This window comes from Camelus ferus, chromosome 9 (assembly GCF_009834535.1).
Source record: "Camelus ferus isolate YT-003-E chromosome 9, BCGSAC_Cfer_1.0, whole genome shotgun sequence".
NCBI lineage: Eukaryota > Metazoa > Chordata > Mammalia > Artiodactyla > Camelidae > Camelus > Camelus ferus.
Window position 1 is genome coordinate 44,124,114 of NC_045704.1, and position 26,967 is coordinate 44,151,080.

The window sequence follows — 26,967 nt, forward strand, 5'->3', positions numbered from 1 at the left end:
GCACTCGGTGTCTTTTCATGTCTCAGGTTATTTCACCTGTGCCTGGCTGAGCTGTGGGCAGAAGGCTGTTCCTTATGTCACAAATAGAGTTTAATTCGATTGTAATGGAAGGAAAAAATTGAATCCCCTCCTGTGAACCCTCCAGAATCAAGGTCTGGTCTTACAGGGTATGGTGCACCTATATGCACCATACCCTGACCCCTCCCAGCCCTGAAGACAGTAGCTTCCCTCTCCTACTGGTTCCCCTCTCCAAACTCCAGTCAGGGACAATGCAGACACGGGAGGAGCCCCATATACCCTGCCTTTGCTCATGAATCACTCCACCCCTCCCTGCAGCCCTTTGGGGTTCAGGCCTTAGCCCGAGGCTGCCCCCTGAGGGTTACACACCCAACTTGTGGCCCTGCTCCGGCTTGACCCTGATGAAGCTGAGGAACCTCTGCCACAGAGAAGGGCATCTGGGTCCATCTGGTTTTTCCACACTTTCAACAGTTTGTGTCACCCCAAGGGGATCACGGGCTCCAGGTCAGGAGCAACAGATAAGGTCCTTCAGTTTAGGACCCGGGTGTTGGGAGAGAGCCAACAAAAACACTCCTTGCTTAATAGACGCCCCTTGCGGTCCCCCGTCGTCGCCACCCCCACCCACCACTCAGCCAGCTGAGCTTTGGAGGGGACGGACAGAGGCTGGAGGCGGAGATCCCCGAGCGGGCAGCGCCCCCTGGTGCTCGAGGCAGGGACTGTGGTGCGGGGTGGAAGTAGGGGGCTAGGAACTGAAAGAGGCACGCGAGATTTTCTTGGCCACGGCACGCCCTCCTCGTGTCCACCCTAACCCAGTAGACCCTCCGCGACGGGGCGGGCAGACAGCTGGGATTCTGCCCGCCTCCTACATCGTCGCACCCGCGCGACATCTCCCGGCCCGCGAAGGCCGGGGCGGGGAGGAGCCGGGCCGGGGGCGGCCTGGCAGGAAGCAGCGCGTACCTTCCGCTGCAGGAGGAGCAGGTGGCTGCAGTGCGGGCCTGGGCCCCAGGCTTCCTGTGCGCGCCCGCCGCTACCATTTATCGTCGGAGCTTCTTGGGCCACCCGGCCGTCGGGCCGGCTCCATGGCCCAGACCCCCGACGGCATATCCTGTGAGCTGCGAGGTAAGCGCTGGCCCTTCTCGCCTGTTTGGCTGGGAGGAAGCAGTGTGGGCCCCTAAACCAGAGGCCCACACAGCGAGCCAGAGTACTGGGCAAGGGGTTTCCTCTGCTCTTCCAGAGGTTTGGTGCCCCAGATCCACGCCACTCCTTACTTGCTGGCCCATGTGTGAGCCGAGTTCCCCAAGTCTGGTACAGACTCTGGGCACAAATTGACCTCCATGGGAGGACGAGTCACCCAGCACGCTGCCCTTCCACAGGCGAGATCACCAGGTTCCTGTGGCCGAAGGAGGCAGAGCTGCTGCTGAAAACCTGGCTGCCAGACCGGGAGGGCGCTGAGCAAGTTCATGTCCTGGTATGGCTGGGACAGAGCCTGGGAGGGCTGCTGGGGACCAGGCAGAAAGAGCCTCTTGCCCTATGCAGGATGTCAGACACTTTCTCCCCTCAGGCACTGCTCCGATGGAGAGCCTACCTGCTCCACACCTGCTTCCCCCTGAGGGTGAGTCCCAGGGCCCAGTTGCCTATTGCTTTCCAGCAGTTTCCTTGATGAGGGCTGCATCTGCAGCATTGTCCATCTTGTCCTTGTGGGCCCTGCCCTTCTAACAGCACTGGGCTCCTGGCAGCAGGCAGGACTGGAGTCCCAGCAGGTCTAGCTCTGAGCACCAGGCTGCACAAAGGACTGGGCTCCCAGGAGGGTGGTGCTCGGGCCTTGGTCCAGGCTGACCCAGGTACTCCATAGGTGGACTGCACGTTCAGCTACCTAGAGGTCCAGGCCATGGCACTGCAGGAGACACCTCCTCAGGTGAGACCCCGTGGCACCCCACCAGGGCCTGCAGCGTGGTCTTCCCCTCTCCCCACATGCCTACACAGGGAACCCAGTCTCCCACCTTCCCTCCCCAGGTCACCTTTGAGCTGGAGTCCCTGCCTGATTTGGTCCTGGAGTTTCCTGGTGCGGCTGCTGTGGAACAGCTGGCCCAGCACGTTGCTGCTGCCATTAGGAAGGTCTTCCCTCGCTCCACACTTGGGTGAGGCCCAGAAACTGAAGAGTTTGGCAGAGAAGGAGGGCAGTGGTGGGGGGGGACCGGCTCTGGCTGACACAGTGGGCTCCCCCCACTCTCAGGGGCTAGACGTCCCTTGCCCCCTTCTCCTTTATCCGCCTCTCTAGGAAGCTATTCCGGAAGCCCACACCCACCTCCATGCTGGCTCGGCTGGAGAGAAGCAGCCCTTCAGAGGCCACCTCCCCCAGCAGCCCCTGTGGTAAGGGCTAAGGTGGGGCTACACAGGGCTTCCAGTCTACTCCCTCCTGCACCCTGACCCCTGGGTATGGAGGTCTTCCAAACTGAACCGAGCTACTCAAGGAGCAGCCACCACCCAGCTCGGGGCTGATCTTCCTCCATCTCTGACTTTCATCTCTTTCCTACCCTTACCCCTGCATATCACACCCCTGGCACTTCCCCAGGTGGCTTCTCGGAGACATATGAGGCTCTGTGTGACTACAATGGCTTCCCTTTCCGAGAGGAGATTCAGTGGGTGAGAGTAGGGCCCTCTCTGGGGGCTGTGGAGACATCTGATCCCTCATGTGCTTTGAGTCCCTCCCTACCTCTTTTGGCCCCAAGCCAAGTTGGAGACACTTTCTTCCTATCCAGGATGTGGACACCATCTACCATCGTCAGGGCTGCCGCCATTTCAGCCTAGGAGACTTCAGCCATCTGGGAAGTAGGTGAGTGGCCCACCAGGATTGTGAAGAGAGGAAGAGTCTACGACCCACATTCCTGGGCGTTAGCCTCTCCATGCAGGGGGACGCTGGGCTTAGAATCTGGCTGGAGGGCCCTGAGCTCTGCCCCTGCCCCTTCTTCCACCCAGAGACCTAGCCTTGAGTGTGGCTGCGCTGTCCTACAACCTGTGGTTCCGGTGCCTCTCCTGTGTGGACATGAAGCTGGTGAGAGAGTAGGGGCAGAGAGGGGCCAGTGGTACGAGGGCCAAGGGTGCAAGGGCCAGGGTGCAGCTCACTGAGCTCCCACTCTGGTTCTCAGAGCCTTGAGGTCTCAGAACAGATTCTGCACATGATGAGTCAGTCATCACACCTGGAGGAGCTGGTGCTGGAGACCTGTGGCCTGAGGGGGTGAGGGGAATAGGGCACGGCTGGGGAGGGGAGTCTGGGAACTTGGGATGGGGAAATTAGTGGTCAGGGGAGGGGTTGGGAATCCAGGGTCAGTCTCATACCTGGGGTCTGATTCCCAGAGACTTTGTCAGGCGACTGGCCCAGGCGCTGGCAGGGCACAAGAGTTCTGGGCTGCGAGAGCTCAGCCTGGCAGGGAACCTGCTGGATGACCGAGGTATGCCCCTGAGCCTGGGGAACGCTGGGGAGGTGGCACTGGAGGAGGTGAGACCCATATGGCTGCCCCCAACCCTCAGGCGTGGCTGCGCTCAGCAGACACCTAGAGCATCGTCCTGGAGCCCTGAGGAGACTCAGCCTAGCACAAACTGGGTTGACACCACGAGGTAGGTGGGGCCTAGGATGGCATGGGGTAGGTGGAGTGGGGAGGTGGGTCAGCCTAATTGTGAGCCCCCCTCCTCCATCACTAGGAATGAGGGCTCTGGGCCGGGCACTGGCTTCCAATGCCGCCTTTGATTCTGCCTTGACCCACTTGGACCTTTCCGGAAACCCCGGGGCACTGGGAGCCTCGGAAGACAATGGGGTGAGTGGTTCCGCAGGCAATGGGATGTTAAGAAGCTCTTGGCGAGGTCATCCCTGACTCCCTCCTTCTCATCTTCATCCTCCCACCAGGACCTCTATAGTTTCCTGAGCCGTCCTAATGTTTTGACGTTCCTGAATCTCGCAAGCACCGACACCGCCCTGGACATTGTGAGGGGGTGGTCAGTGGGGGGATGATCCGTAGGGCTGGTGGCCGGGCCCAGGACCCAAAGGTCGACTGGAGGGCAGAGCGGGAAGGGGCTGAGTCCTCTGACCAGTGTAGCCCACACCCTCCTCCCGCAGCTCTTTGCAGCGCTGTCCCGCGGCTGCTGCGCCAGCCTCACCCACCTCGACGCTTCGAGGAACGTCTTCTCCCGCACGTAAGTGGGGCGGGTCCTGCGGGGGTAGGGGATATGCCGGTGCCGCCTCCCTGCGCCCGGAAGCCCACTCCTCCCACTCCTCCACCCCAGGAAGTCCCGGGCTGCGCCCGAGGCGCTGCAGCTCTTCCTAAGCCGCGCAGGGACGCTTCGACACCTGGGCCTGGCGGGCTGTAAGCTGCCCCCCGACGCGCTCAGGTCAGTGTCACTGCCCACGGCCACCCCCTCGGCCTGTGTGGCCACCACTCAGACCAAGCCTCCTGCGCTTCACCCCGCTCTTGCGGCACCCATGACCTCCCTGGTATCCTGGCCCTCCCTTCTTGCTATTGGTTCGCTCCCTGGGGCCCCTTTTCCCAGCTCCCTCCACCTCTTGCGACATTCCTTCCCAGGGCGCTTTTGGAAGGCCTCGCGCTTAACACACACATGGACAACCTGCACCTGGACCTCAGCGCTTGTGAGGTGAGCGCCCAGCCCCAAAACATGAACGGGCGGTGGGCCCACACATTGGGCGTGAGGCCGCGAGGCGGGAGCACCGAGCCGTTGGGCGCCTGATTCTCCCCACCTGTGGCCTGTTAGCTTGAACTTGCCCCACCTTCCACCTTCAGCTGCGCTCCGCAGGCGCTCAGGTGATACAAGACTTAGTGTGCGATGCTGGCGCGGTAAGCTCCCTGGATCTGGCGGATAACGGTGAGGCTGCTCAGAAACCCATCCTCCCACTATCCACTCAGTTTCCACCCCCGCCCCCCACCAGCCTAGCCTCACTTGCTTTGTGCATGACCCGAACCACCCCAGGCTTCGGCTCAGACATGGTGACTCTGGTGCTGGCCATCGGGAGGAGTCGGTCCCTGAGACATGTTGCACTTGGAAGGAACTTCAACGTCCGGTGCAAGTGAGGATCCATCCAACTCCTGGGCCTCCCAGACAGCACCCCACCACCCAGGTCCCAGCCCCCATCCAACCGCAGCCCCTGCCCACAGGGAGACCCTGGACGACGTCCTGCACCGGATTGTCCAGCTCATGCAGGATGACGACTGTGTGAGTTTACGGGACCATGTAAGATCCTCAGGCAATGGACCCTCTCACCCCTCTGACTCCTGCTCCCTGGGACCCTGGGACCCGCACTCCTTGTTGATGCCTAACTCCAACCACAAATGGCATTCTCTGAACCACAGCCCCTGCAGTCTCTGTCCGTGGCTGAGTCGCGGCTGAAGCTGGGCGCAGGCGTCCTACTCCGGGCCCTCGGCACCAATCCAAACTTGACAGCCCTGGATATCAGTGGCAACGCCATGGGGGACACCGGGGCCAAGATGCTGGCAAAGGCACTTCGGATCAACACGAGACTCCGGTGGGTAGGGTCAGGGGGGTGGGACCAATGAGGGAGGAGGGCATGTGTGGAGGGGCTCACCGAGTTGAGGGGCAGGGCTGAATGAAGCCGAGTAGATGGAGTGCACCGGTGCTCCAGGCGAATGGAAAGGCCAGCGAGGTTGGGTGGGGCCTTGTGGAGCTCCGCCCCAACTGAAGCCCAGCCCGCCCAGGTCTGTGGTCTGGGACCGGAACCACACGTCTGCTCTTGGCCTGCTGGACGTTGCACAGGCCCTGGAGCAGAACCGCAGCCTGAAGGCCATGCCTCTGCCACTGAACGATGTGGCCCAGGCGCAGCGCAGCCGCCCTGAACTCACAGCACGTGCAGTGCATCAGGTGGGGCTTCCCTCTCTTCCCCTGCCCTGCTCTGCACCTGAGTCCTGTCCCCCTGACACTTCTTGATATCTCTTGTGCCCAGATCCAAGCCTGTCTCTTGAGGAACAACCGCACAGACCATACCTCTACTGAGAGTACCTCCCGCCCTCAGCCACTAAGTCTGGGGTCAGACCCTTCTGAGCAGGTCAGAGTCCACTCCCTTAACCTTGAGAACACACAGAAAGTAGGGGAGGGGGAGAGCTGTGGCAGCTGAGAGCTTCCATGAATCTGAGGGTCTGACTTTCCCTGGGGCCAGGGTGCCTGAATTCTGCTGTCCCAGACAAGTCCTTCTCCTTGGTCTGGAGAGGAGCACATGGCTCCTGAAATAGCTCCCAAAAATAACACTCCTGGCTACCTTTCTTAAGCATTTAAAAAGGCTCTCCTCTTAAAGATGGGAAGTATTTTTAAATCTTCAATCAATTCTCCCCACCCCTGATTGTAGCCCTGCCTGTGACTTCCCATTCACAGGGCTCCCTTCCTCTCTCCACTGACCTCTATTGTGGCCAAACCCAGCAACCCTTTTTCTGGCTTCATCTCCCTCTACTACCTTGCCTTGGTGAGATGTTCCCCACCTCTCCATTCCCAAATCCCACTTCTCTCCCAAGCTCCAGAACCCAGGCATCTTGACCCAGACATCCTGCAGGGGCTTCACATTCTATACATCTTCATATGATCTCATCATCTCCCACAAACTCATCTCTCTACCCTAGCACCCAATCTCACTGGTGCCCACACCCACCAAGTACTTTGGACAGAGCTTCAGTCCAGCTCTCTCTTGGCCACATTGAAGCCCCCACAGACCTCCTTGGTTGTGCCTCTTGACGAGTTATCAGACACACCACTCCTTACGCGCACCCGACTATCCCTCACTCCCCCAGTCCTTCCTCTATGGCCCCTCATTCCCATTTCTCTCCATCCCTCAGTCTATCCGCTACGTGGATGATGAACAGACTGAGTTTCTAAAACACAGACATGACTAACAGTTCCTTTCATTCCTATTCTGGATACTTAGGGTATAAAGTCACTACAATGAACAAAAGGAGACACTGCTCTCCCTCCTTGAACAGATAGGGTTCCTAAGTGGTTGGCCTGATGGTATCATCTTCAGGACCTCACCCAACCTGCTGGAGACCTTGGGAAGGAGGCAGTCAGGGTCTGGGGGAGTGGGAGAGGACCAGGCTGAGACTGATTCCTCTTTCTCTCTAGGAAGTGAATGAATTGTGTCAGTCAGTGCAGGAGCATGTGGAGCTGCTGGGCTGTGGAGCTGGGCCCCAGGGTGAAGCTGCTGTGCACCAGGCTGAGGATGCCATACAAAATGCCAACTTCTCTCTCAGTGTGAGCACCCCCTCCCCTATGAGGACCCTTACCTTCTTAGGTGTCAAATTGCAAGTCCTTTTCCTCTTTGGCCTCTAGATTCTCCCCATTCTATATGAGGCTGGGAGCTCCCCAAGCCATCAATGGCAGCTGCGGCAGAAGCTGGAGGGCCTCCTGGGACAGGTGGGCGAGGTCTGCCGCCAGGACATTCAGGTGAGATGGTGCCCTTGCCCCAGCCCCACCTCCATATGCAGGCTTGGCCTCCATCCATAGGCTTGACTGTGACAACCCGTGAGTCAATACTGGTGGGGGACTGGAGCCTCAAGCCAGTTGGTCTGGGCCCCAACCACACCTTCCCTATGCTCTGACCTTTACCCAGGACTTCACTCAGGCCACACTGAACACAACAAGGAGCCTCTGCCCACAGATGCTGCAGGGACCCAGGTGGAGGGAGCAGCTAGAGGGGGTCCTGGTGGGTTCAAGGGGTCTCCCAGAGCTGCTCCCAGAGCACTTGCTGCAAGATGCCTTCACTAGGCTCAGGTAGGCCGGATGGGGCTGGGCTGGACTGAGCTGGGTAGAGACAGCACACTAACCCTTGCCCTCGCTTGCCCTCAGGGACATGCGGCTGTCAGTCACAGGGACCTTGGCAGAGAGCATTGTGGCTCAGGCTCTGGCAGGTCTGAGTGCAGCCCGGGATCGGCTGGTGAGCAGGAACTTACACACACACACAAACACAGTGACCTGGCCTCTGACCTGAAGGGGTTCTGTAACGTCTTCTGGGGCCATGTAGCCCAAGGGTATTTCAGGGTTTCCTTAGCACTGGTGGGACTATGGCTGAGGCCCTGCCTGCCCATCTTTGAGGTGCTTGGTATTGCAGGTGGAGAGTCTGGCTCAACAGGCAACAGAGGCAATGCCCCCTGTCGTACTGGCACTGGATGGAGGTGAGCCCAGCCCCCTTGGGCCTGGGGAGCTGGAAGGTCTTTTCTTCCCTGAGAAGGAGACGGAAAAGGAGGATGAAGAGGAGCAGAAGGTAGGTGGTCCCAGAACTGGGCCTAGAATCCCAGATCTTCCCATCTTGTTCTGGAGTGTGGAAGGTGGGGAGGCAGCTCTCTGCCCTAGGCTGAGTTTGCCCTCTCCACCAGGATGACAGTCCTCCACAGGAATGGCCTGAATGCATTCACTGCCTTCACCTAGTCCCCTCCACTCACAGTAAGTCGGGACCCAGGAAAGGGTTGGACTGAAGCTCTGTTAGACCGGGACACATTCATTCAGCTGTCTCGGGAACTCCCTGACCCTTGACGGGGCCAGACCAGGACCCTCGGGGCAACCTGCAAAGTTGAAGTTTGCTGTGGTCAGTCAACACCGGGTGGGACCTAAGCAGACCAGGGCCCGGACAACGTCTCCGCTCACCTCCCCCCGCCCCCGCCCCCTTCCCTACCCCCAGGACGCGCATGCTTGGAGGCGGTGCGGAGCCGCGCGCTGCTCGGAGCCGCGCTCAGCACCACGGACAGCGGTGGGGGAGGGGCGGTCAGGGGGGCGGGCGGTGTAGCCGGGCCCCTCCCCGCGCCCTGGGCGGGTCCCCTGCCGCCCTAGCGCCGCCGCTGCCGCCGCTGCTGCCGCTGCTGCCACTTCCCCGGGCTTGGCGCTCGGTGCTCTTCTGGTGCCCTCCCCTCAGGTGCTGCTGAGGAACCAGAGCCGGAGCCCGAGCTGGCGGCTCCAGGGGAAGATGCAGAGCCGCAGGCGGGGCCGTCCGCTCGTGGCTCTCCGAGCCCAGCTGCCCCCGGGCCCCAGGCCGGCCCGCTGCCTCGCATGGACCTGCCACCCGCCGGGCAGCCCCTGCGCCATCCGACCCGGGCCCGGCCGCGGCCGCGGCGCCAGCACCACCACCGCCCGCCGCCGGGGGGCCCCCAGGTGAGCGCCCTCCCCCTATTCCAGAGCTCATGGAATTGGGGGTTGCGAGTGGCCCATTCGCTCCTTACGGATGATGGCAGGCAGGGAGGTGGGTAGTGGGGGCCCAAGACCACCTGGTCATATGTCTGAGTCCTGGCCTCTTCCTGGCCACCCTTACCCCAGGTTATGTTCATGCGGGGTCACGGGTATCAGGATTTCGTTGGGGATGCGCCTGGACTCCGCTTCAGGTTGACTGCTGCATGGGTGGATGTGCGAGAGGGTGTCCGTCTTATCTTCCCTCCCCCAGGGTTATGAAAGATGCTAGGCCCTGGGCTGTGGGGACAATCCTGCATGTACTGCACGTCCGGCGGGTGTATGTGTGGGCCGGGTGCTGGCGCGGGCAGTGGGCACAGGGAGGAAGGCGGGGGAGCTGACATGAGGCCCCCTCAGAGGGTCTGACGCAGCAGCAGGCACTGCCGAGCCGGCAGCAGGCCGGGTGGGGTGGGGGTGGGGGGTACTGCAAGGAACTGTTTGGGCAAGTGGCAACGTGGGACCCTGGGGCGAGTAGGTTCTAGCCTCCTGGTGACCAGGTGGTTGAGGGTGTGTAGGATACTCTTTGGGACAAGAATGGGTGTGTGCTGTGTACTTCCAGGGCCAACTACAGGTGAGGGGGGAGAGCTTGTGTCAGCAGCCCTGTAGGGTCACCCCAGCTCCCAGGTCCTGGAGTTGCCCAGGCCATACTGTTGGACAAGGGAGGTGGGGAGAAGTCAACATTTGCACTCAGCCCTGATCTTTAACCCTGTGGTGTCCCTCAGGTACCCCCAGCCCTGCCACAGGAAGGAAATGGGCTCAGTGCCCGCGTGGATGAGGGTGTGGAAGAATTCTTCTCCAAAAGGCTGATCCATCAGGATCACCTGTGAGTGAGGGGCAAGTTGCAAGGGGTGGGAGAGGGTGGGATGGGCCTTCCCACTCACTGCTGGCTGTTCCCACAGCTGGGCCCCCGAGGAGGACCCGGCCACTGAGGGGGGTACCACCCCTGTCCCCCGCACACTTCGAAAGAAGCTTGGCACCCTCTTTGCCTTCAAGAAGCCTCGTTCAACACGTGGGCCACGGCCTGATCTAGAGACCAGCCCTGGAGCAGCTACCCGAACTCGAAAAACTACACTTGGGGACCTATTGCGGCCACCAGCCCGTCCTGGGCGTGGTGAGGAGCCTGCTGGGGCCGAGGGGGGCACCAGCAGCCCTGACCCTACCCGCAGGAGTCGGCCTCGATATACTCGGGAAAGCAAGGCTTACTCAATGATACTGCTACCTGCTGAGGAGGAGGAGACAACATTGGGTGTCAGACCTGACAAGGTGAGGCCTGGTAACAGGGAGTGAGGGCTCTGTTGGAACTGAGGGCAGTGAGCTCTTTCCCCACTGTGGTATCTCTGTCCTCAGCGGCGGCCCCTGGAGCGGGGAGACACAGAGCTGGCTCCATCCTTTGAACAGCGGGTTCAAGTGATGTTGCAGAGGATTGGCGTGAGCAGAGGCAGTGGGAATGCCGAAGGCAAGAGGAAACAAGTGAGTTGGGAAGGGACACAAGTGCTCAGTGAGGGAGCAGGTGACATGTGGCTTGTTTTATGTGGGTATTTATGTGACCAGAAGATTCATGACACACAGACAGGTCTGTTAGTTTTAACCCCTCCCCTTCAAGTAGTCATCAGATTCACCTTTTCTTATCTCTTGGCTTTGGTCCTGGCACAGGCCACTGATACCTCCCCTCCTTGAAGCTGGGAGAATCCTTTCTCTGCAGATCATACAGAAATCTGACCTTGTCACCTGCATTTCAAACAGGAAGTCCTCCAGGGGCTCCCTATCAAGACATTTGCCCTGACTCCTAATCCTGCCTCCAGGCCCAGTGGGGTCTCAGCCCAGGTCCCTGCTTTCATCTCACTGCTCTCAACCCCGGTTGCATCTCAGAGCTTCTACACAGGTTCCTCTGTCAGGAACTCCTCCTCCCTGCCTCACTTCCAGCTTCTTATCACCACCTATGGTTACACCAGATTCCTCTTCATATAACCCTACAGGTCCCTGTGGGCTTTCCTTGACTCTCTTCCATGTCCACCCTTTTAATACTGCTGTCTGATCATAGATCCTAGAAAGAACCATCACCCTATGAACTATCCCTTAAATAAGTTTTTAAGAAAATAAACACATATAAAATGAGACAGCTTGAATTTAGAAACAATAAGGTATAGAAAATGAATCACAGAATTAAGAACACTTTATCTGTGTATCTGTGCTTGCATATGCTTTTTCTCTGTGTTTACTGTCTACCATCCCAGACTGCAAGCTCCAGGAGGACCAGAACTGGGTTTGCCATGTTCTTGCCCAGCCCACAGTGGGCATTTAGTGGTGGTTATAAAAATGAAAAGGACAAGACTAGCATGAAGGTGGGACAGGACTGAGTTTGCTTTCCCTGTTCCTTACAGAGCAAAGACGGAGAAATCAAGAAGGCTGGCTCGGATGGTGAGACCCTGGGCTAAGGCTGTACATTTTGGGGGAAGGGGATGTCCTTAGAGATAGCCCCCAAGGGATTTGCTCTCCTTGGGAGGGAGTGGGAGAAGCCATGTTTTTCTCCCCCTCACCAAGGTCTGGTGCCTAAGCCTCCAGCCCTGCCTTTGCAGGTGACATTATGGACAGTTCCACAGAGGCCCCTCCCATCTCAATCAAGTCCCGCACCCACTCTGTGTCTGCTGGTGAGTAAGGGCCACTGTGTCTGGTGGGGGACATGCAGGGATGGACAGGCCATAGTGGGTCAGATCATTGGTCAGGCTCACCTCCAATGCATAGCCCAGGTCTTGGCTAACACCCTTCTCCCTGCAGACCCTTCATGCAGACCTGGGCCAGGGGGCCAGGGGCCTGAGTCTGCCACCTGGAAGACACTGGGGCAGCAGCTGAATGCAGAGCTCCGGGGCCGTGGTTGGGGCCAACAAGATGGTCCGGGCCCCCCGTCCCCTTGTCCCAGCCCAAGCCCCCGAAGAGCCAGCCCCTCCCCAGACAGCCTGGGCCTCCCAGAGGATCCTTGCTTAGGCTCCAGGAATGAAGGTAAGCAGATATTCTAGCTCCCACTCCAGAATTGGGCTAGTGACTAGAGGAGTCCCTGCTAGGAACTCAGCTCCTATGGGGATCCTGAAGGTGGGAGGCAAGGGCTGGAGTGGGGGCAGCTGTTGGGACCATACCCTGACACCCTGGCCTCCCCCAGATGGCCAGCTGAGGCCGAGGCCTGTCTCAGCAGGGCGACGAGCAGTGTCTGTGCATGAGGACCAGCTCCAGGCCCCTGCTGGTGAGGGGAGACACTTCCATGTGTGCTTGAGTGCAAGAGGAGATGGTAGAGGGTGGGCTCCCTTCTTCGCTCTGGTCCTCGGAGGGGACCACCAGTGGCGTGAGGGGTTGAGAAATTAAGGAGCCAGAAGGCCAGGAGCAAGGGTCTGAGAAGCCCTTCCTACTAGCCCTGGCTCCACGTCCACAAGAGCAACCACTGCCAGGGGTGGGTGGGTGCAGGGGAAGGGGGAGGCTCTAAAGGCAAGTGTGTGTACACATGCTGGAGGTGGGGAGGTGGGGGTTGAGGACAGGCAAGTCCTTAGCGACCCTCCCCAAATCCTGTATCCCTCAGAACGGCCCCTGCGCCTGCAGCGCTCCCCTGTCCTCAAGCGCAGGCCAAAGCTTGAGGCACCTCCATCTCCAAGCGTAGGTAAGAGGGGGCTGGGACCAGCTGGGAGGGTGGCAGGACTGCTCAGTCCAATCCTGACTCCTCTTTCCCCTTCTCCTGGTGCAGGATCTGGCCTTGGAGCCGAGCCTTTGCCCCTTCAGCCTACAGCGCCCTCCAGCCCTGAGTGGAGCCCACCCTCCTCAGCCACAGACCAAAGAGGCGGCGGCCCCAGCCCCTGATCGCCTCCTTTCTTGCCGCATGAGATTATTTTATTAAAAAACTCAGAAGAAGCCAGTGTGGAGCACTGTTTATCCACCCCCAGGCCTGGATCTGTGTGCACACATCCTCCCATGTGCTCACACGACCCCTCACACCTGGGTTAGTTCAGAATCCAGCTGTGGCTCCATCAGAAAGTGCAAGGCCCAGGCCACAAGCTGGGGAGGGAGCCTGGGAAGAGAACCATGGCTATAGGTCAATGGGGACTGGGATGGGTGACCAAGAGTGTGGGGGCGGCCCAAGGCACTTACCTGGCAGCTTGGATCTGGGCACAGACAGAGGGGCAGGGTGGCTCATACTCATATTGGAAGGCAGAACCATCACGATGCCTCTTTGGGGGATCCTGAAGTGGGTATGGTGTCTGAAGAGAGGCCAAAAAGGCCCCCAACCCCCTCCAAGGATACCCTCAGCCCCCTTCCCATCTCTACCCAAGGCCCACCCCATTCGACCCTCCAGTTGTAGGGGGGCTATGCTCACCCAGACAGGGCTGGACTCCAGAGCTCCCTTGGTGGCTCTTGTCCTTGGGGAGTGCTGCCAGGTCTCAGGGGTTAACCCTAGCTCCTTGAACTCCAGGCTAGGTTTCTGGGCCCTGGTTACATGGGCCTGGTGTGGACTGAGGAGATGGCCAGTGGGTGACAGACTTGGGGTATAGCTCAGGAGTGGGGACTTGAGTACACAGCTAGGTTGTGGGGAACTGGTGGGCAGGGGGCCAGGGGCTGAGCAGATGGCTGGTAGGGGCTGGGAGCTGCCCTTCTGCACTGGGTCTGGAGCAGCCAAGGACAGGGCAGGCAGAAGGCTACTGCTGGCACCGCTTTCCTCTGACAGCATGTGGCTGGGTAAAGCAGGGGTTCCTGAGGAAGAGGGGACTCACCATGGACACAGCCCTCTCAACTCACACCAGCTGAGTGATCTGTGAGCTTAGGCGGGACTGTGTTCCTCCCCTACCCAGCTGTGCACCCTTTTGCAGCATCCCATGCAGCCCAGGAACCTGACAGCAGCAAGAGCATGGGGCCTGAGCACCACCTTACCTGAGGAAGTGGGTGAGGAAGGAGGAGAGGAGATCAGGGTCAGCGATAGGTCCTGTAAAGCCGGGTGTGGTGGGGGTAGCTCAGGGCCTGGGGGCCAGGGGAGGCTTATCAGCATTGTGGGCACTGTGCACACAGCTACTCCCCTCTTGACCTCTCCTGTCCTCCTTACCCTGTGGCCTCTGACCTGGGCCCAGGGAGCTCAGGATTTGCTGGTCATTCTCAGAGATGTGCAGCCATAGGCTGGGGACAGTGTACACAGCTTCTCCCTGTGGGATGTGAACTTTCAGCCTGGCCTTTGCATAACTCCCCACCCTGACATTTCCCAAGGGAAGTCCCAGACTGACCGTGGCCCTGCAGCGTGAGGCGGTCCAGCGGGTGAGAGGGGGTGCTGTGCAAGGGCCTGCCAGCATTAGACAGCTCTCAGCCAGGCGCACTAGCGTCCCCCAATGCTCCTGGTCCTCTTGTACCTCATCCAGAAGTTGGGACAGTGAAAGGCCTGGGAGCAGGGGACCAGGGAATGGGCTAAAGCTCAAAGAAGAGGAAGGGCAGGGTAGGGGCGAGGGGAAGGAGGGCTTATCAAGGAAGCAAGAGAGATCACTCTACAGGAGTTAGGGCAAATGGCCAACCCCTATAAGTACCTGCACTGGGGGAGATGGATTCTGAAAGATGCTGCCTAGAGAAACAGAGGGGACATGCTTGAGGAACAATCCTATCTACATACATCTGCCATTCTCTGACCAGTTGGCCCAAGAGTCTAACCCCAAACTCACTCCAAGCAGTCGTATAGTTTTTCCCGCACATCCGGGTCCTGATTGCTGAGAAAGAGAAGGGAATAGGCAGTCAGTGTTACTAGGGGCCCAAGCTCTCACACCCAAAACGCCTATGCCAACGCCAGCCAGGTCTGGGTGGGGAGAACAGTTGGGAGGGTGGGGTCATCACTTACCAACCAGTCACCTGTTCCCGGGGCTGCTCCGTGGGCAGTAGGCTGAAGCGGTCCACCTGGAGGTAGAACTCCGCGGGCTGGAGAGGTGAGTTTGGGAACGGGTCTCAGGAGTTGTCAGGAAGTCAAGCCCACTAACTCACCCAAGCCAGCCTCACCACTCACCGCGCCTCCCTCAGCGACTTGGACGCGGACCTCGCAGTCCTGCAGCAGCAGCAGCCGGCCTTCTGCCCCTCGAAAGCCGAACTCCTTCTCCTCCCTGCGAAGAGCCGGACCTTCACTGCCTAGCCCGACTGAACACAGCCCCACCAGCCCGGGGCCCGCCCTCCTTGGGCTCAAGCCTCGCGCTCTCCTACTGGACTCCGATCTCCCCAGGCCCCGCGGAGCCTCTCTCACCAGTCCGAGGCGTTGAGGGCCTCCCGCGTCACCAAGCATCGGATACTGTGGGTCCCGTCGGACACAAGCAGCGAGGCCCCGACGTCAGACTTGCCAGCGGCGCTGGATGGACCGGGGGCCTCGGCTTCCTGCAGTACCTGACAGGGGGACCGGCATCAAACCCACTGCCCTGGGGCCCCGCCCTGGTCTCAGGCCCCGAAAGTAGCGGGGGGGCTCACCTTGAGCAGCTGCCCCGCTCGCGGGCTTGACAGTGCCTCTGATCCTAGGACCAGCTCTCGAATCCAGGGTCGCAGGACCAGGCTTCCCACGCCTGCCATTCCCAACGCTGTACACAGCAGAGGACCACTAGCACTGGTTTCCCGCTGGCGCCGCGGCCCCGCCTCTCGTCGGAAGAGGAAGCGCAAGATGGCTGGGTGGGACCCAAGGTCGAGGCCCCGCCCGTGAGCGTGCATGCGCGTGCGCACAAGCGTGTCCTATTCCGAAACTTGTGTGAAGATTCCCGTTGAATCAATTGGATGCTGTCCTGCTTAGCATCTCTCCAAGCAGTGGCCTGGAGTTTGGGCTGTTCGTCAAATCTTCCGTAGCAGTGGGCAGGAAGGGGCCAAGGGCTGGCTCGGATGGAAAGTGAGGGATCTGAAGCCTGAGACTGCAGCCAAGAGTGGTCAGAGAGAGCTGGCTCAAAGCCACTTCAACGCCAGTGACCCCGAGGAGTTCAGCAAATATTTATTATGACTCAATTTCCTCATCTACAAAATACGCAGTCTTGTAAGCCCTGTGGAAATAACAGTACGCAACAAAAAATACCCTTTCCCTCACTCTCCCCTCTAATTGGCAAGCCCCTCCCCCAGACCGTAGCGTACTGACGTAAGTTGACAGGAAGACTCCTCCACCCCGCCATCTCCGTTTCCTAGGGAACGTGGACTCCGCGTTCCACTCGCCGTCGCTGCCCCCTTGACGTCACGGTCCGGATAGGAGGGCGGGGCGAATGCTACCGCCAGGGGCGGGGCAGCGCGGGCCCGCCGGCCTGGCTGTGCACCTGCGCCTCGGCTGGCTGCCTGGGGCACCGTACTCTGCCCGCCTGGCCCCACCATGGCCAGGCCGCAGAGGACTCCGGCGCGCAGTCCCGACAGCATCGTCGAGGTGAAGAGCAAAGTAAGGGCCCCTCCGGCACCGGCTCCGGCCTCGGCCCTAGGCACTTCCAATTCCCTTTCTCCCCTTCCTAGCTCCTTGGTTCCTACCACCTTTTTCTCTCCTCCATCCTCCACATCCTATTCTCCGGCTTTTCTTCTCGCTTTCCCACACTCATCCTCCTTCCTCCCACTACCGGCCTCTAGAGTACCTCTGTGGCTTGGGTACCTGGAGGGTGAGGAGAAGACCTTGGACAGCGTCTCTTGTACTGGAGCTGAGGTCTGTGTGAACGGATGCAGCCATTGTAAAGCCCTGTCTTTCCCACCCCTGCCAGCCTCAGACCTGCGGTGAAAGGGGGCAGCAACTCCGTTCTGACCCCTCGTCTCCCCCATCCCCTCCAGTTTGATGCCGAGTTCCGACGCTTCGCGCTGCCCCGCGCTTCGGTGAGCGGCTTCCAAGAGTTCTCTCGGTTGCTGCGTGCAGTACACCAGATTCCGGGCCTGGACGTGCTGCTTGGCTACACAGATGCTCACGGCGACCTACTGCCCCTCACCAATGACGACAGCCTGCACCGGGCCCTGGCCAGTGGGCCCCCGCCGCTGCGCCTGCTAGTGCAGAAGCGGGGTGAGAAGAATGGGGTATAGTGGGAAGCCTCTGTGGGGTAGGGTGACAGGGCAGGTCTACAAGGGTTAGTCCACATCCAGGGTGCCCAGGCTTCACCCTCTGCAGTCCCTGCCCTTGGCCTGACCTCCAAGTGGCAGGGAATAGCTACAGTACCCCCTTCTTCAGGCCTGGGCCTGATGGAAAAGGTTCCCAAGTGGGAGAGTAGGGTCTCTGATCTCAGCGCCTCCCTCTCCTGCAGCAGAAGGTGACTCCAGTGGCCTGGTCTTTGCCTCCAACTCTCTGCAGCGGCGTAAGAAAGGGCTCCTCCTTCGGCCTGTGGCACCCCTGCGCACCCGGCCACCCTTGCTAATCAGCCTGCCCCAAGATTTCCGCCAGGTTTCTTCAGTCATAGATGTGGACCTACTGCCTGAGACCCACCGACGGGTGCGGCTACATAAGCATGGTTCTGATCGCCCCCTGGGTTTCTACATCCGAGATGGCATGAGCGTTCGTGTAGCTCCCCAGGGCCTGGAACGGGTTCCAGGCATCTTCATCTCCCGCCTGGTACGAGGGGGCCTGGCTGAGAGTACAGGGCTGCTGGCAGTAAGTGATGAGATCCTCGAGGTCAATGGCATTGAGGTAGCTGGCAAGACCTTGGACCAAGTGACGGACATGATGGTCGCCAACAGCCATAACCTCATTGTCACTGTCAAGCCAGCCAATCAGCGCAATAATGTGGTGCGTGGGGTATCTGGGAATCTGACAGGGCCTCTTTCTGCTGGGCCTGGGTCTGCTGAGCCCGATAGTGACGATGACAGCAGTGATCTGGTCATTGAGAACCGCAAGCCTCCCTGTTCTAATGGGCTGTCTCAGGGGTCTCCATGCTGGGACCTGCGTCCAAGCCGCCTACTTCCTGGTACCCGCAGCTCTCTGCCCTCACTGGATGATCAGGAGCAGGCCCGCTCTAGCTGGGGGAATAGCATGCGAGGAGATGGTAGTGGCTTCAGCCTCTGACAGGCAAGGATGCTGCCCCTTGCCCCTCCAGGCTGCTGGGACATGGCAGGGACTTCCCCAGTGGGGGTTTTTAGCTTGCTCACAGGGCCTTCTCAGTCTGGGGAAGATTAAAGGTTTTCTAAATACAGTCGTGGTCCTTCTGTATCCCAGTCCTAGCCTCCTCCCTGATCCCACAATCTTGCCTTCTTCCCTGGACATGAGGAAGAAGTGATAAGGGTGGCAGAGAGACCTTCCTGTAGTCAAGCAGCAGGAGGGCTACCAGGCTTGGCATTTATAGGATAAGAAAAGCTCTTATGGAAACAAACCCGCTGTGTACAAAAGGTTTAATTTTGACAAAGGGTTTAAAAGGCTGGGATGACCCTTCCACAGCCACCAGTGGCTGGGAAGAGTGCTCTGGGGATACTACCCACCCTACTGCTCCTGTCTTCGAACTCCACTCTACAATGGGGCCCAATCCTGCCCTTTGCAACCATGTGGCGATCCTCAGGGAGACCCCATCACTACCCCTATAAAAGGGCTCAGGCATCCATCTTCACAAAGACCTTGGGGCAGGAAAAGATCTTGATGGCCTCCTCTACCTGTACCAGCTTCTGGTCCAGCTCAGCACGGTGGCTCTGGGCCCTCAGTGAATCTGCCCCAGCAGGCAGCAGCACCAGCTCTCGAAGCAGTTGGCTCTGGCCTACAGAGGCCCCAGGAACAGTAAGTGCTGGGCAAGGGTTCATGGTCCCCAGTGGGTTCCCCATCCAGCTATCCATGCCCACATACTCACTCTGGAGCAGACTGCTCAGTGTCTCCAACCGCTGGTTCTCAGGCATGCAAGTGTGGCCAGGGGGCATGGCTGGGTCTGGCTGACTACTCTGACGAGCCTCAGCCTGCCGCCGCCACACATCCCTGCGCTCCAACAAGCTGTAATGCACAGACTCAGGGTGGATGATCCCAGGACAGATGTTGGCTCCCACCCTCCATAAATGCCCCTTACCCTGGGCATTAGGTAGTAGGACCTACTAATGGGGCACATGACCCTTCTGTGTGGCATTGTAGTGCTCCTGGGCTTGTCGTTGCTGCTCCAGCACCTGTGCCAGGACTTGCAGCGAGCGAGAATGCCGCCGGGGGGCCCTCTTGGCAGTGCGGGCATTGTGGGTAATGAAATCCACACCCGAGCCTGGCCCCTGCAGAACATGGCAAACAGGATGAGGCAGACAGCACTGTGTTGTGCCCCTGAATCTGCTCAGGATCCTTGCCCCACCTCCCAGCCCCCAAACATCCTCTCACCTTAGCACTGGGACCTGGTGGGGTTAGCTGAGGACTGGGGACACGAGGTGGTGGGAGCCCAGGGCCGCAGCGGGAATGTGCCCGTAGGAAGTGAGCAGGCTCTGTCCCAGAAGTAGGGCCGGGCTCCTGGAGGCCAAGGCATAGCAGAGGGATCAAGCTGAGGTCAGAGTCTCAAGCCATAAGACCCAGCCTCTGCCCCTCCTGCCTCTCAGAATCTTTATCACCAGCCCTATGGGCTGGCCTGGGCTCCTTCCTCTTGAAGAAGTACTTCTCCTCATCAGCATTTAAACATGTGTGTTTCTCACATCTTTAAGAAAACAAATATCCCTACTTCTACCTCAGTCTTGGCTTCAGCTACCATTCTTTTTGTTTCCTTCCTAGTCAAGCTTCCTAGCTCTTTCTCCACCAAGGTCACTGATGGCTGGCCTCCAAGCCCTCAAATCCAGGGTCATTGCCCTGCTCTCATCATCCTCAGCCTGAACCTCAGTAACTCCTAGGCCTCACTCCTGCGATCCTGACCTGATTCTCCATCTGTTTCCTGGACACACTCCCACTCCCCGGGAGTCCCACAGGCTTTAGCTTCCATACAGCCACATATGACCTTACTGTCTTTCCTCTCAGTCCTGCGTTTCCTTCGCAGACCCCTGGATAGAGAAGTGGTGCCACTATCTACCCCAGACAGAACCCTACCCCCCTGCCCCTGCCTCTGTCCCTCCCACCGTCCTTAGTAATAAATGTTAAAAGTGGATCATGTGACCTTTTATGATGTGGGTCCAGCTGATTCTTAGCCTAACTTTGTGCTCTTCTTTCCTCACAGTGAATTAAACACAGCATCCCCAGTGCCCATACTCCCTCTGGTTTTAGGACTTCTATCTATGAGGTTCCATCTCTATAGAATGTTCTCTTCCATTCTCCCCTTGCCTAATTCCTACTTGCCCCTCAGGATCATCCAGCCATCATCACTTCTGAGAAAGCTCCCCACTCCCACCCTGCAGCAGAACCACCTATGTCTCAGAGCCCTGTTACCTTAGTCCCCTGTGATTTTTCCTCCCTCCTTATAACATAGATAGGAGTATAATTGCCTGCTGGCCAACAAGATGGACAATACTTCTGGCTCCCTGAAGCAGGTACCTGCAGTTGGGCCTTGACACGGGACTCCACTTTGTCGTACTTGGGGGAGCGCCACAGAGCCTTCAGAGGCCTGGTCTGGCCCTGACCCTGGCCACGCTCCTGCTCATGGAAGCGCCTCTGGATCTCCCTGATCCGCCTCAGGTTCTCCTTCTCATGGTCTTTAGGGTCCTTCCCTGGGAAAAGATGTTGCCAGGCTCAGTGGTGGGGGCAGGGTATAGCTCAGTGTTAGAGTGCATGCTTAGCATGCAGGAGGTCCTGGATTCAGTCCCCAGTACCTCCATTAAAAAAAATGAAACAAAACAAAAAACATGTTGCCAGGCTCTGCCTTACATACAGCCTAACGCAATCCCACTCACACCAGCTGACACACAGCCCCACACTCTCCTATAGAAAGATCTCCGTGACATCTCCATTCTAAGTTAGACTCTCTACATATACTCTACTTCATTGCTTTGTTCACTTCCTGACACGGTAATTATCTTCTATCCCTGATGGTTTTCTACATTTTTATTTCAATAAATATGCCATTAATCATCTTGCATATCGGATTCATCGCTTTACTTGTTTATTGTCTCCCACCTTGATTCCATGATGCTCTTCTTCAACTTTGTTTTCCTAGCACCTATAGGGCCTAACACAGTAGACACTCAATAAACAACGTTTCACTGGTGCATGAATTCATGAAGCCGAACTATCGTTTCCAGGGAAGACCTCATTCAGTCCTCTCCTTCGAGGAGGTAGTGCATCTCCTCCTCCTTCTATAGTTGGGAAAACTGACACTCAGAGAAGCAAAGCCCGAGCCCTCGTCGGGGAAGGCGGAGCAGCTGCTTTTGATCTCAGCTTTGACCAAAGCCCCGCTGCCCCTTCTGCCCAGAACTTACTCTTGGGAGAGGCCCCTGGGCCTAGGGAGATACCCTCGAGCTGCAGCAGCACGCCCACTACGCCGTGCCGGCCACGCTCCAGGATTTCTCGGGCTCCCGGACCGATGCGGGGGTCGCGGGGAGGTGTGGAGTCTAGGTCCTGTTCCGAGGTCAGCAGGTCCAACTTCAGCGCGTTTGCCTCAAGGCGCCCTTGGGCTGAGGGGCCAGACAGGGCGGAGTGTTGGGCTTAGTGGTGGAGTGGGTCCGACGCTCGCTCGGGTCTCGCCCAGTGGCGGTACCCACCAACTTACCCGAGGAGGGCCGCCGGTAGTAGTCAGGACAAAGCGTAGGATCTGGGGGGATGGGCCCCGAGATACGGGACGGACCCTCGCACATGCCTTCGTTGTCGCCCTGCAACGGTGCACCAAGGCCTGCCGGGCTACGCACCTCCGGCCCCGAACCGGCTTCCTCAACCCCATGCCTCCTCCCTGGACCCGGGCCCTGATCCCAGCCTTGTCTTCCCATCCTGGCCCCCACCCCGCCTCCCGATCCTGGCATGAGCTCGTCTCCTCCGCTCACAGCCCACTTCCCTGTCCTGTTCGTAGCCCCTCCCCCGCAACACCCGGGCAGGGGGCTCACCCGAGCAGTTTTGCCTCCCGCTGCTGCCACCCGACTGGTTTGCTGTTGCCAGGTAACAGTGGTTTCCGTCCCTGAGGTAAGGGGCCAAAGCCCCCGGCGCAAAGCCTTCTGGGGCTTGTAGTTTCAGCTGAGGGTGGGGAAAGAGCGGCTGCCAGTTTCCCTTCCCACCCTGGCCTGTCGCTGCGGTCAGCTCGGGGTCGACCAGTTCGACCCCTCAGGGCCCGCTCTCTATCCCAACCCCACTTCTCCCAAGCAACCGTCGAGGACGAACTGACAGCCCGCTGCCATAGCCTCAGCAGGGGCTGAGAGGCGGCTAGGGGCCCAAGAGAGGATGGCTGTCTGGCCTGCATAGCTCACAGAGCTGCCTGGTGGCCATGCTCAGATCTCCAAGGTGACCATGAGACTATCTAGCCTTCAAACACTTGGCCACAGAGCTTTAGAAGGCCAAATTCTGTGCAAAGACCTCCTAACTGCTAGGACAGGCTTCACAGGCCGGGAAGGGCATGGGCTGTTGCCCTTCATCCATATTTGGTGTCTAATATCCAGTGTCTAATGACTGATTCCTGTTTCCTTTGCCTGGCCATGGTGACCAGTTACCTATGTGTCACTTCTAGTGTTCAGTGATGGGAGACCAGTGCCTGGTGCCAGCCCATGAGGCCTGCCAAACCCAGGGTGAAGACAAGTGTCCATCAGGCCAAGTCTCAGAGCCAAAGCTTCAGGAAGAAAAACACAAACTGGAGGAAGAGAGGCTCAAGCCAGAGGTGGAGGCACTAGAGGAGAGAGGCCTCAGGCCTATGGCCTCCATTGTGAGGCCCAGTCATGGTCCGAAGAGGAAGCCAGTCAAGTGAGGGGGCTTTCAGAGGGAAAGAGCTGCAGGGCTTGGGGTTGGAGTAGGGGTGGCTCACACCTTATTAGGAGTCCTAAATCCTGCATTCTTGCAGTGTGCATCCTTATCCCCTCTCACCATCATTACTCCTGACCTCTTCTGTTACACAAGAGCCCTGATGTAGGGAGCATACAGAGAGGGAGTCTCAAGCCCTTGTAGGGGACTAAGCTCACATGAGCTCTTGGCCCCTGTCCAGCCTGGGGCCTCCCTGACCAAGAAAAGGGACAAGAATCTGGGCCTGGGGTGGTAGGTAGGTAGGGCTATTCCACAGGCTCAAGACACAGGAGTCAAGGCCAGAGGCTGGCTCCTCAGGCCTCCTGTTCCCCAGTCTCCCAGGGCCTACTCACCAAGCCCATCCTAGGGCTGAAGCTGAGCTGCCACTGCAGAGGGAGGAGCTAGAGAGTAGCCAGAGTGAGCCCTCACCATCTGCCAAACAGCATAAAAAAGCCAAGAAGCGCAAGAGTCTGGGGACCCCAGTGCTCCCAGTGGTGGCCAGCACGGTACCTGCACCTTCAGAGATCTTGGGGCTGGAGCGTGAGTGGAAGTCCCTGCCTTCCCTTTTTCCCTTGCCCGCTGGACCCCTGACATGACACAGCTTGGCGCTCTAGCCCCTGCCCTGCCCTGGGTCCTTGCAGGAAAGGCCCGGCGCCTGCGGCCTCTGTACCAGTACATCAACTATTGCAACCCTGAGCTGAACCAGGCAGGGGAGGGGGACAGGGAGGCTGAGGATGAGGTGGAGCCTGAGTCAGAGCTGACCCTGGTCCCCGAAGAGGCAGGTGTGGAGCAGCTGCAGGCCTTGCTGCCCATGGCAGGTGAGCTGGGCTCAGGACTCACTTTGCCCTGCCCCAACATGTTTGTGCCCCACACCCACGCTCTGGTTTCCCTGGGAGAGGACACTGGAGAGGAGCCTGGGGGTTTGCCCAGCTTGGGGGTCAGCGGTCCCCTCAAGGCTGAGGTGGATAAGTCAACTCAGGTGGACATCAACAAGATGCTAAGTGTCTGCACTGCCCCACTAGTACCCCCACTCTCTCCTCAGTACAAGTGACTGTCCTGCCCCACTAGTAGCTCCCCTCCTGCCAGTCCTGAACCAGCGAAGCAGCCTATGGGCCTAGGCCCTCAAGGGGAGGGGGGGGGGGTCTGGCCCCTACCCAACTTGGGAAAATAAATGTTCTTCCTTTGCTCAGACTGTGATTCCCCTAATAAAAGATGCCTGAAGAGGGAGAGGCTGGGAAGAGGGAGGAGGATTCCCCACTGCAGTCAAGTGGATAGCCCAGGACCTCGACAAAAATAGAGATTCCTTAGCACTACCCCAGACCTAACTGAATCAGAATCTGCAGAGGTGGGGCTTGGTTCTGTGCACCTAAAGCCTCCTCAGATGAAATCTGAAAGTCAGACAAGATAACAGTGGGGATGGAGAGGGAGGTGGTAAGGAGGAACTTGGGGCAGAGAAAGGAAAGGGACTGTCAGGTCATGGGAAGCAGGAGCTTGGCCTTGCTCCCTGTCTCCAAGGGAAGGGGTCTGCATTGGCCTGACCTTGAGGGGACCAACATTTGGGATACTCTGAGATGGCAGAGTCCGTTTGCCCCCTCCCCCAAAAGTGGCAGCTTTGGAATGCTCTCCAAATATCACCAGACCACAGCTGGACCAGACCATACCCCCAGTGACAGGGGTATTGGTGCGTTTTTCTGGTAGGCAAGGGGTGGTGATGGGGGTAAATGGTCTCTCTGGAGCCTTGTAGCTGAATCACTGGATAACTACTGCATCTCACCCTCAGGGATCTCTGGGAAGAGAGGGCCAGTGCTGGCCATTTTGGAAAAACCCCTATCCTGCAGCCTCTTGGTTCTCCTGCAGGTCCCTCAGATACTTTAAACACAGGGAATCCCAGATTAAACCTGCTTTTCCTCCTATATCTCACCTAAACAGTTGTTCCAAGCCAAAATCCTGGGTATCACCCCAACCCCCTTACCAAACCCCATCCTGTTCTTTGCTCATTGACTCCTACCAGCTAATCAGGTATCAAGGCAGGTGAATCTACTATTTCAGACCGAGAATCTCTGACACCACAATCAGCACCCTCGCCTAGGACACTTTTATCTCCAGGTGAGTGCTCACTAGTCTCTCTGCTGGTGGTCCCTTGCCCCACTGATCCACCCAGTGAGACTGCTACACACATACCTGAAGCCCTGATGTTGTTGCTCCCCCTCTAACACCCTACTCCTCTTGTCCCAGCTGCCTTAAAACTTTTTAGTGGCTTCCTGTTAAGTCCCTGATCTCTCTGCACATGGGGCTTCCCTTGCTTAAAATGACTTTATTCCTCACTCTCCAGCTGGCTAGTATACATGTACCCTTGAAGACTCATGGCTCCTTGCATCCTGCTAAACCAGGCAGCACTCAGTGTTGCCCGCATTGTAGCATCTACATGCTACTGTCATTGTGGGTTATATAACTTGTCTTTAGGACTAGACTGTGAATTCCCCAAAGGTATGGATCATTGCACTGCATCCACTTAGCAAAGGGCCCCCATAAAAGGCACCAAGATAAGGAGACCAAGGTGGGGAGCTGAGGAAGCTACAGAGAGGGACAGGTGGTTAGGATCTGCAAGGATGCAGCCCTCTAAAGTCCAGAACTACATGTGGAGCCCCTGGAATGACAGCCTGGACATCCAGGGAGGGATGGGTTGGGCAGGCCCAGATGGAAGAAGCAGGAAGAAAATGGGCATCAACCTAAGCTGCTCCCTCCATTAGGGGTCACTTGGATGCTACAGGGTAAGCCATGGGGTCAGGACATTTATTCTTTTTGCCCTCACTTTTCCCTGGGTAGTGACTTGACTGCCCTAGGAGATAATGTCCACAGGGACCACAAAGACTGAATGTTGTCCGTAGGGATGGGCACAGATTCTTTAGGATTTTTCAGACATAGAGGGCTTTTCAAGATAACTGAACTTGACCTCCTCACTTTATGGCTCAGGAAGCAGAGGCTAGGGTGCATGAGACCACATCCTGGGCCCCAGGGAGGCCCTGCCCTCTCCTGAGCCCTATATATCTCTGGACTTGGAGGCTCTCTGGCTAAGGCCTGACCCAAGAAGACCAAGCATCTGCTTTCTCTGTGTGGCCTCCAGGGCTGGAGGTGTGGACCAGGCCAGCACAGATAAGGAAGATCTGTTCTTATCTTCTCACAGGTAATGTAGGAGATACTGAGTAACCATAGAAGAAGGAACCTGTCTACATTTCCCAGGGCCTATTACTTGACTTATCCAAGCAGGGTGGGTGATAGCAGCCACAGAAAGGAACAAGACACCACTACCACTCCTAGAAGCTCACTCTAAGGGGGAAATGCTGAGGCAGCCTGACGTAAGAAGACATGCCATGGGAGAGCTGAGGACTAAGGCTGTGGGACCACAGGTGGTGGGGGTGACTGCCTCTTTACTAGAGGAGTAGTGAAGAGGCATCCCTGAAGCTGACTCCTGAAGGAGAGAGTTGGGTGGCCTTCTAGGCAGAGGATATGCCAGGGATAAATCCTCACTAGTGGGAAAGATGTTAGCCCTATGCAGAAGCACCACTTGGCATGGCTGAAGCAGAGACATGCCCATCAGAAGACCAGGTTAGGTAAGTCTGGGAGTGATGAGGAGGCATGCAGGCAGGGAGAGATCTTGGTCTGACATTTTGGAGAGGTTGCTTAGGCAGCAGTATGATGAGCAGAGCAAGGAACAGCAAGACTAGAGACAGGGAGGTGAGGAGACTCTGCCATTGTCTGAGTTAGTATGAGTCCTAGTTTTGGTTGGGGATTGGAAAACAACAGGTACTTTGGAAGTTCTCTGGTTGCTGTAACAGGGAGGAAAAGCTAACTGCATTTTCACTGGCTTGGACAAACTTTGACCCAAGGAAGATCCTGAGATTTGGCAAACAAGTCTGGGAAGTGATGCTGCCTTCCTCCGGGAGGGGGCGCTACAGGACAAG

General features: G+C 58.1%; 4 protein-coding genes across 16 annotated transcripts in view; 2 read left to right on the plus strand and 2 right to left on the minus strand.

Annotated features, from left to right (window-relative positions):
- The first annotated feature begins 770 nt into the window (after positions 1-770).
- On the plus strand, positions 771-13,128 carry CARMIL2 (capping protein regulator and myosin 1 linker 2). Of its 3 annotated transcripts, none has more exons than XM_032486565.1 (38): positions 773-1,137; positions 1,392-1,486; positions 1,580-1,630; positions 1,871-1,933; positions 2,011-2,156; positions 2,297-2,388; positions 2,591-2,661; positions 2,778-2,851; positions 2,995-3,070; positions 3,165-3,253; positions 3,373-3,467; positions 3,547-3,633; positions 3,718-3,830; positions 3,920-3,997; positions 4,130-4,206; positions 4,297-4,401; positions 4,593-4,662; positions 4,809-5,092; positions 5,181-5,256; positions 5,376-5,548; positions 5,739-5,901; positions 5,984-6,085; positions 7,147-7,275; positions 7,354-7,467; positions 7,634-7,794; positions 7,870-7,957; positions 8,132-8,284; positions 8,397-8,463; positions 8,930-9,165; positions 9,960-10,060; positions 10,137-10,500; positions 10,585-10,707; positions 11,619-11,655; positions 11,814-11,885; positions 12,013-12,234; positions 12,392-12,472; positions 12,803-12,880; positions 12,965-13,128. In XM_032486565.1, exons 1-38 carry the CDS (start codon positions 1,098-1,100, stop codon positions 13,075-13,077), a joined length of 4,359 nt encoding a protein of 1,452 aa, XP_032342456.1. In that variant the 5' UTR covers positions 773-1,097; the 3' UTR covers positions 13,078-13,128. The 3 variants fall into 3 exon arrangements, with proteins under 3 accessions (XP_032342457.1, XP_032342456.1, XP_032342458.1); XM_032486567.1 differs by lacking the exon at positions 12,392-12,472 and having other exon boundaries at positions 2,032-2,156; positions 4,809-4,890; positions 4,996-5,092; positions 5,181-5,238; XM_032486566.1 differs by lacking the exon at positions 12,392-12,472 and having other exon boundaries at positions 771-1,137.
- On the minus strand, positions 13,086-15,960 carry ACD (ACD shelterin complex subunit and telomerase recruitment factor). Of its 3 annotated transcripts, none has more exons than XM_014555804.2 (12): positions 15,697-15,960; positions 15,479-15,615; positions 15,248-15,341; positions 15,086-15,162; positions 14,913-14,957; positions 14,781-14,815; positions 14,487-14,638; positions 14,327-14,408; positions 14,143-14,229; positions 13,592-13,965; positions 13,366-13,457; positions 13,086-13,285 (listed from the first exon to the last, which is right to left on the minus strand). In XM_014555804.2, exons 1-12 carry the CDS (start codon positions 15,928-15,930, stop codon positions 13,207-13,209), a joined length of 1,488 nt encoding a protein of 495 aa, XP_014411290.2. In that variant the 5' UTR covers positions 15,931-15,960; the 3' UTR covers positions 13,086-13,206. The 3 variants fall into 3 exon arrangements, with proteins under 3 accessions (XP_014411290.2, XP_006180677.3, XP_014411291.2); XM_006180615.3 differs by having other exon boundaries at positions 14,312-14,408; XM_014555805.2 differs by lacking the exon at positions 14,143-14,229 and having other exon boundaries at positions 14,312-14,408.
- A 15-nt stretch (positions 15,961-15,975) lies between these two features.
- Positions 15,976-18,350, plus strand: PARD6A (par-6 family cell polarity regulator alpha). Of its 2 annotated transcripts, none has more exons than XM_006180613.3 (3): positions 15,976-16,630; positions 17,008-17,230; positions 17,469-18,350. In XM_006180613.3, the coding sequence occupies exons 1-3, from the start codon at positions 16,568-16,570 to the stop codon at positions 18,221-18,223; spliced, it is 1,041 nt and encodes a 346-aa protein (XP_006180675.1). In that variant the 5' UTR covers positions 15,976-16,567; the 3' UTR covers positions 18,224-18,350. The 2 variants fall into 2 exon arrangements, with proteins under 2 accessions (XP_006180675.1, XP_006180676.1); XM_006180614.3 differs by having other exon boundaries at positions 16,496-16,630; positions 17,472-18,350.
- Positions 18,351-18,529: 179 nt separating this feature from the next.
- The window catches only part of LOC102524252 (enkurin domain-containing protein 1), a 40,847-nt gene continuing 32,409 nt past the window's right edge, over positions 18,530-26,967 (minus strand). For 6 of the 8 annotated variants that reach the window (XM_032486577.1, XM_032486575.1, XM_032486578.1 and 3 more), the window contains 7 exons: positions 21,798-21,897; positions 21,508-21,702; positions 20,627-20,799; positions 19,496-19,621; positions 19,229-19,392; positions 18,993-19,129; positions 18,530-18,902 (listed from right to left, as the gene is read on the minus strand). In XM_032486577.1, the coding sequence (XP_032342468.1) occupies positions 18,742-18,902; positions 18,993-19,129; positions 19,229-19,392; positions 19,496-19,621; positions 20,627-20,799; positions 21,508-21,702; positions 21,798-21,897 (1,056 nt within the window). In that variant the 3' untranslated portion in view covers positions 18,530-18,741. Of the gene's footprint in view, positions 18,903-18,991; positions 19,130-19,202; positions 19,393-19,495; positions 19,622-20,626; positions 20,800-21,507; positions 21,703-21,797; positions 21,898-22,125; positions 22,247-26,967 lie in introns of those variants that run through there. The other 2 variants (XM_014555807.2, XM_032486579.1) reach the window with 2 other exon arrangements.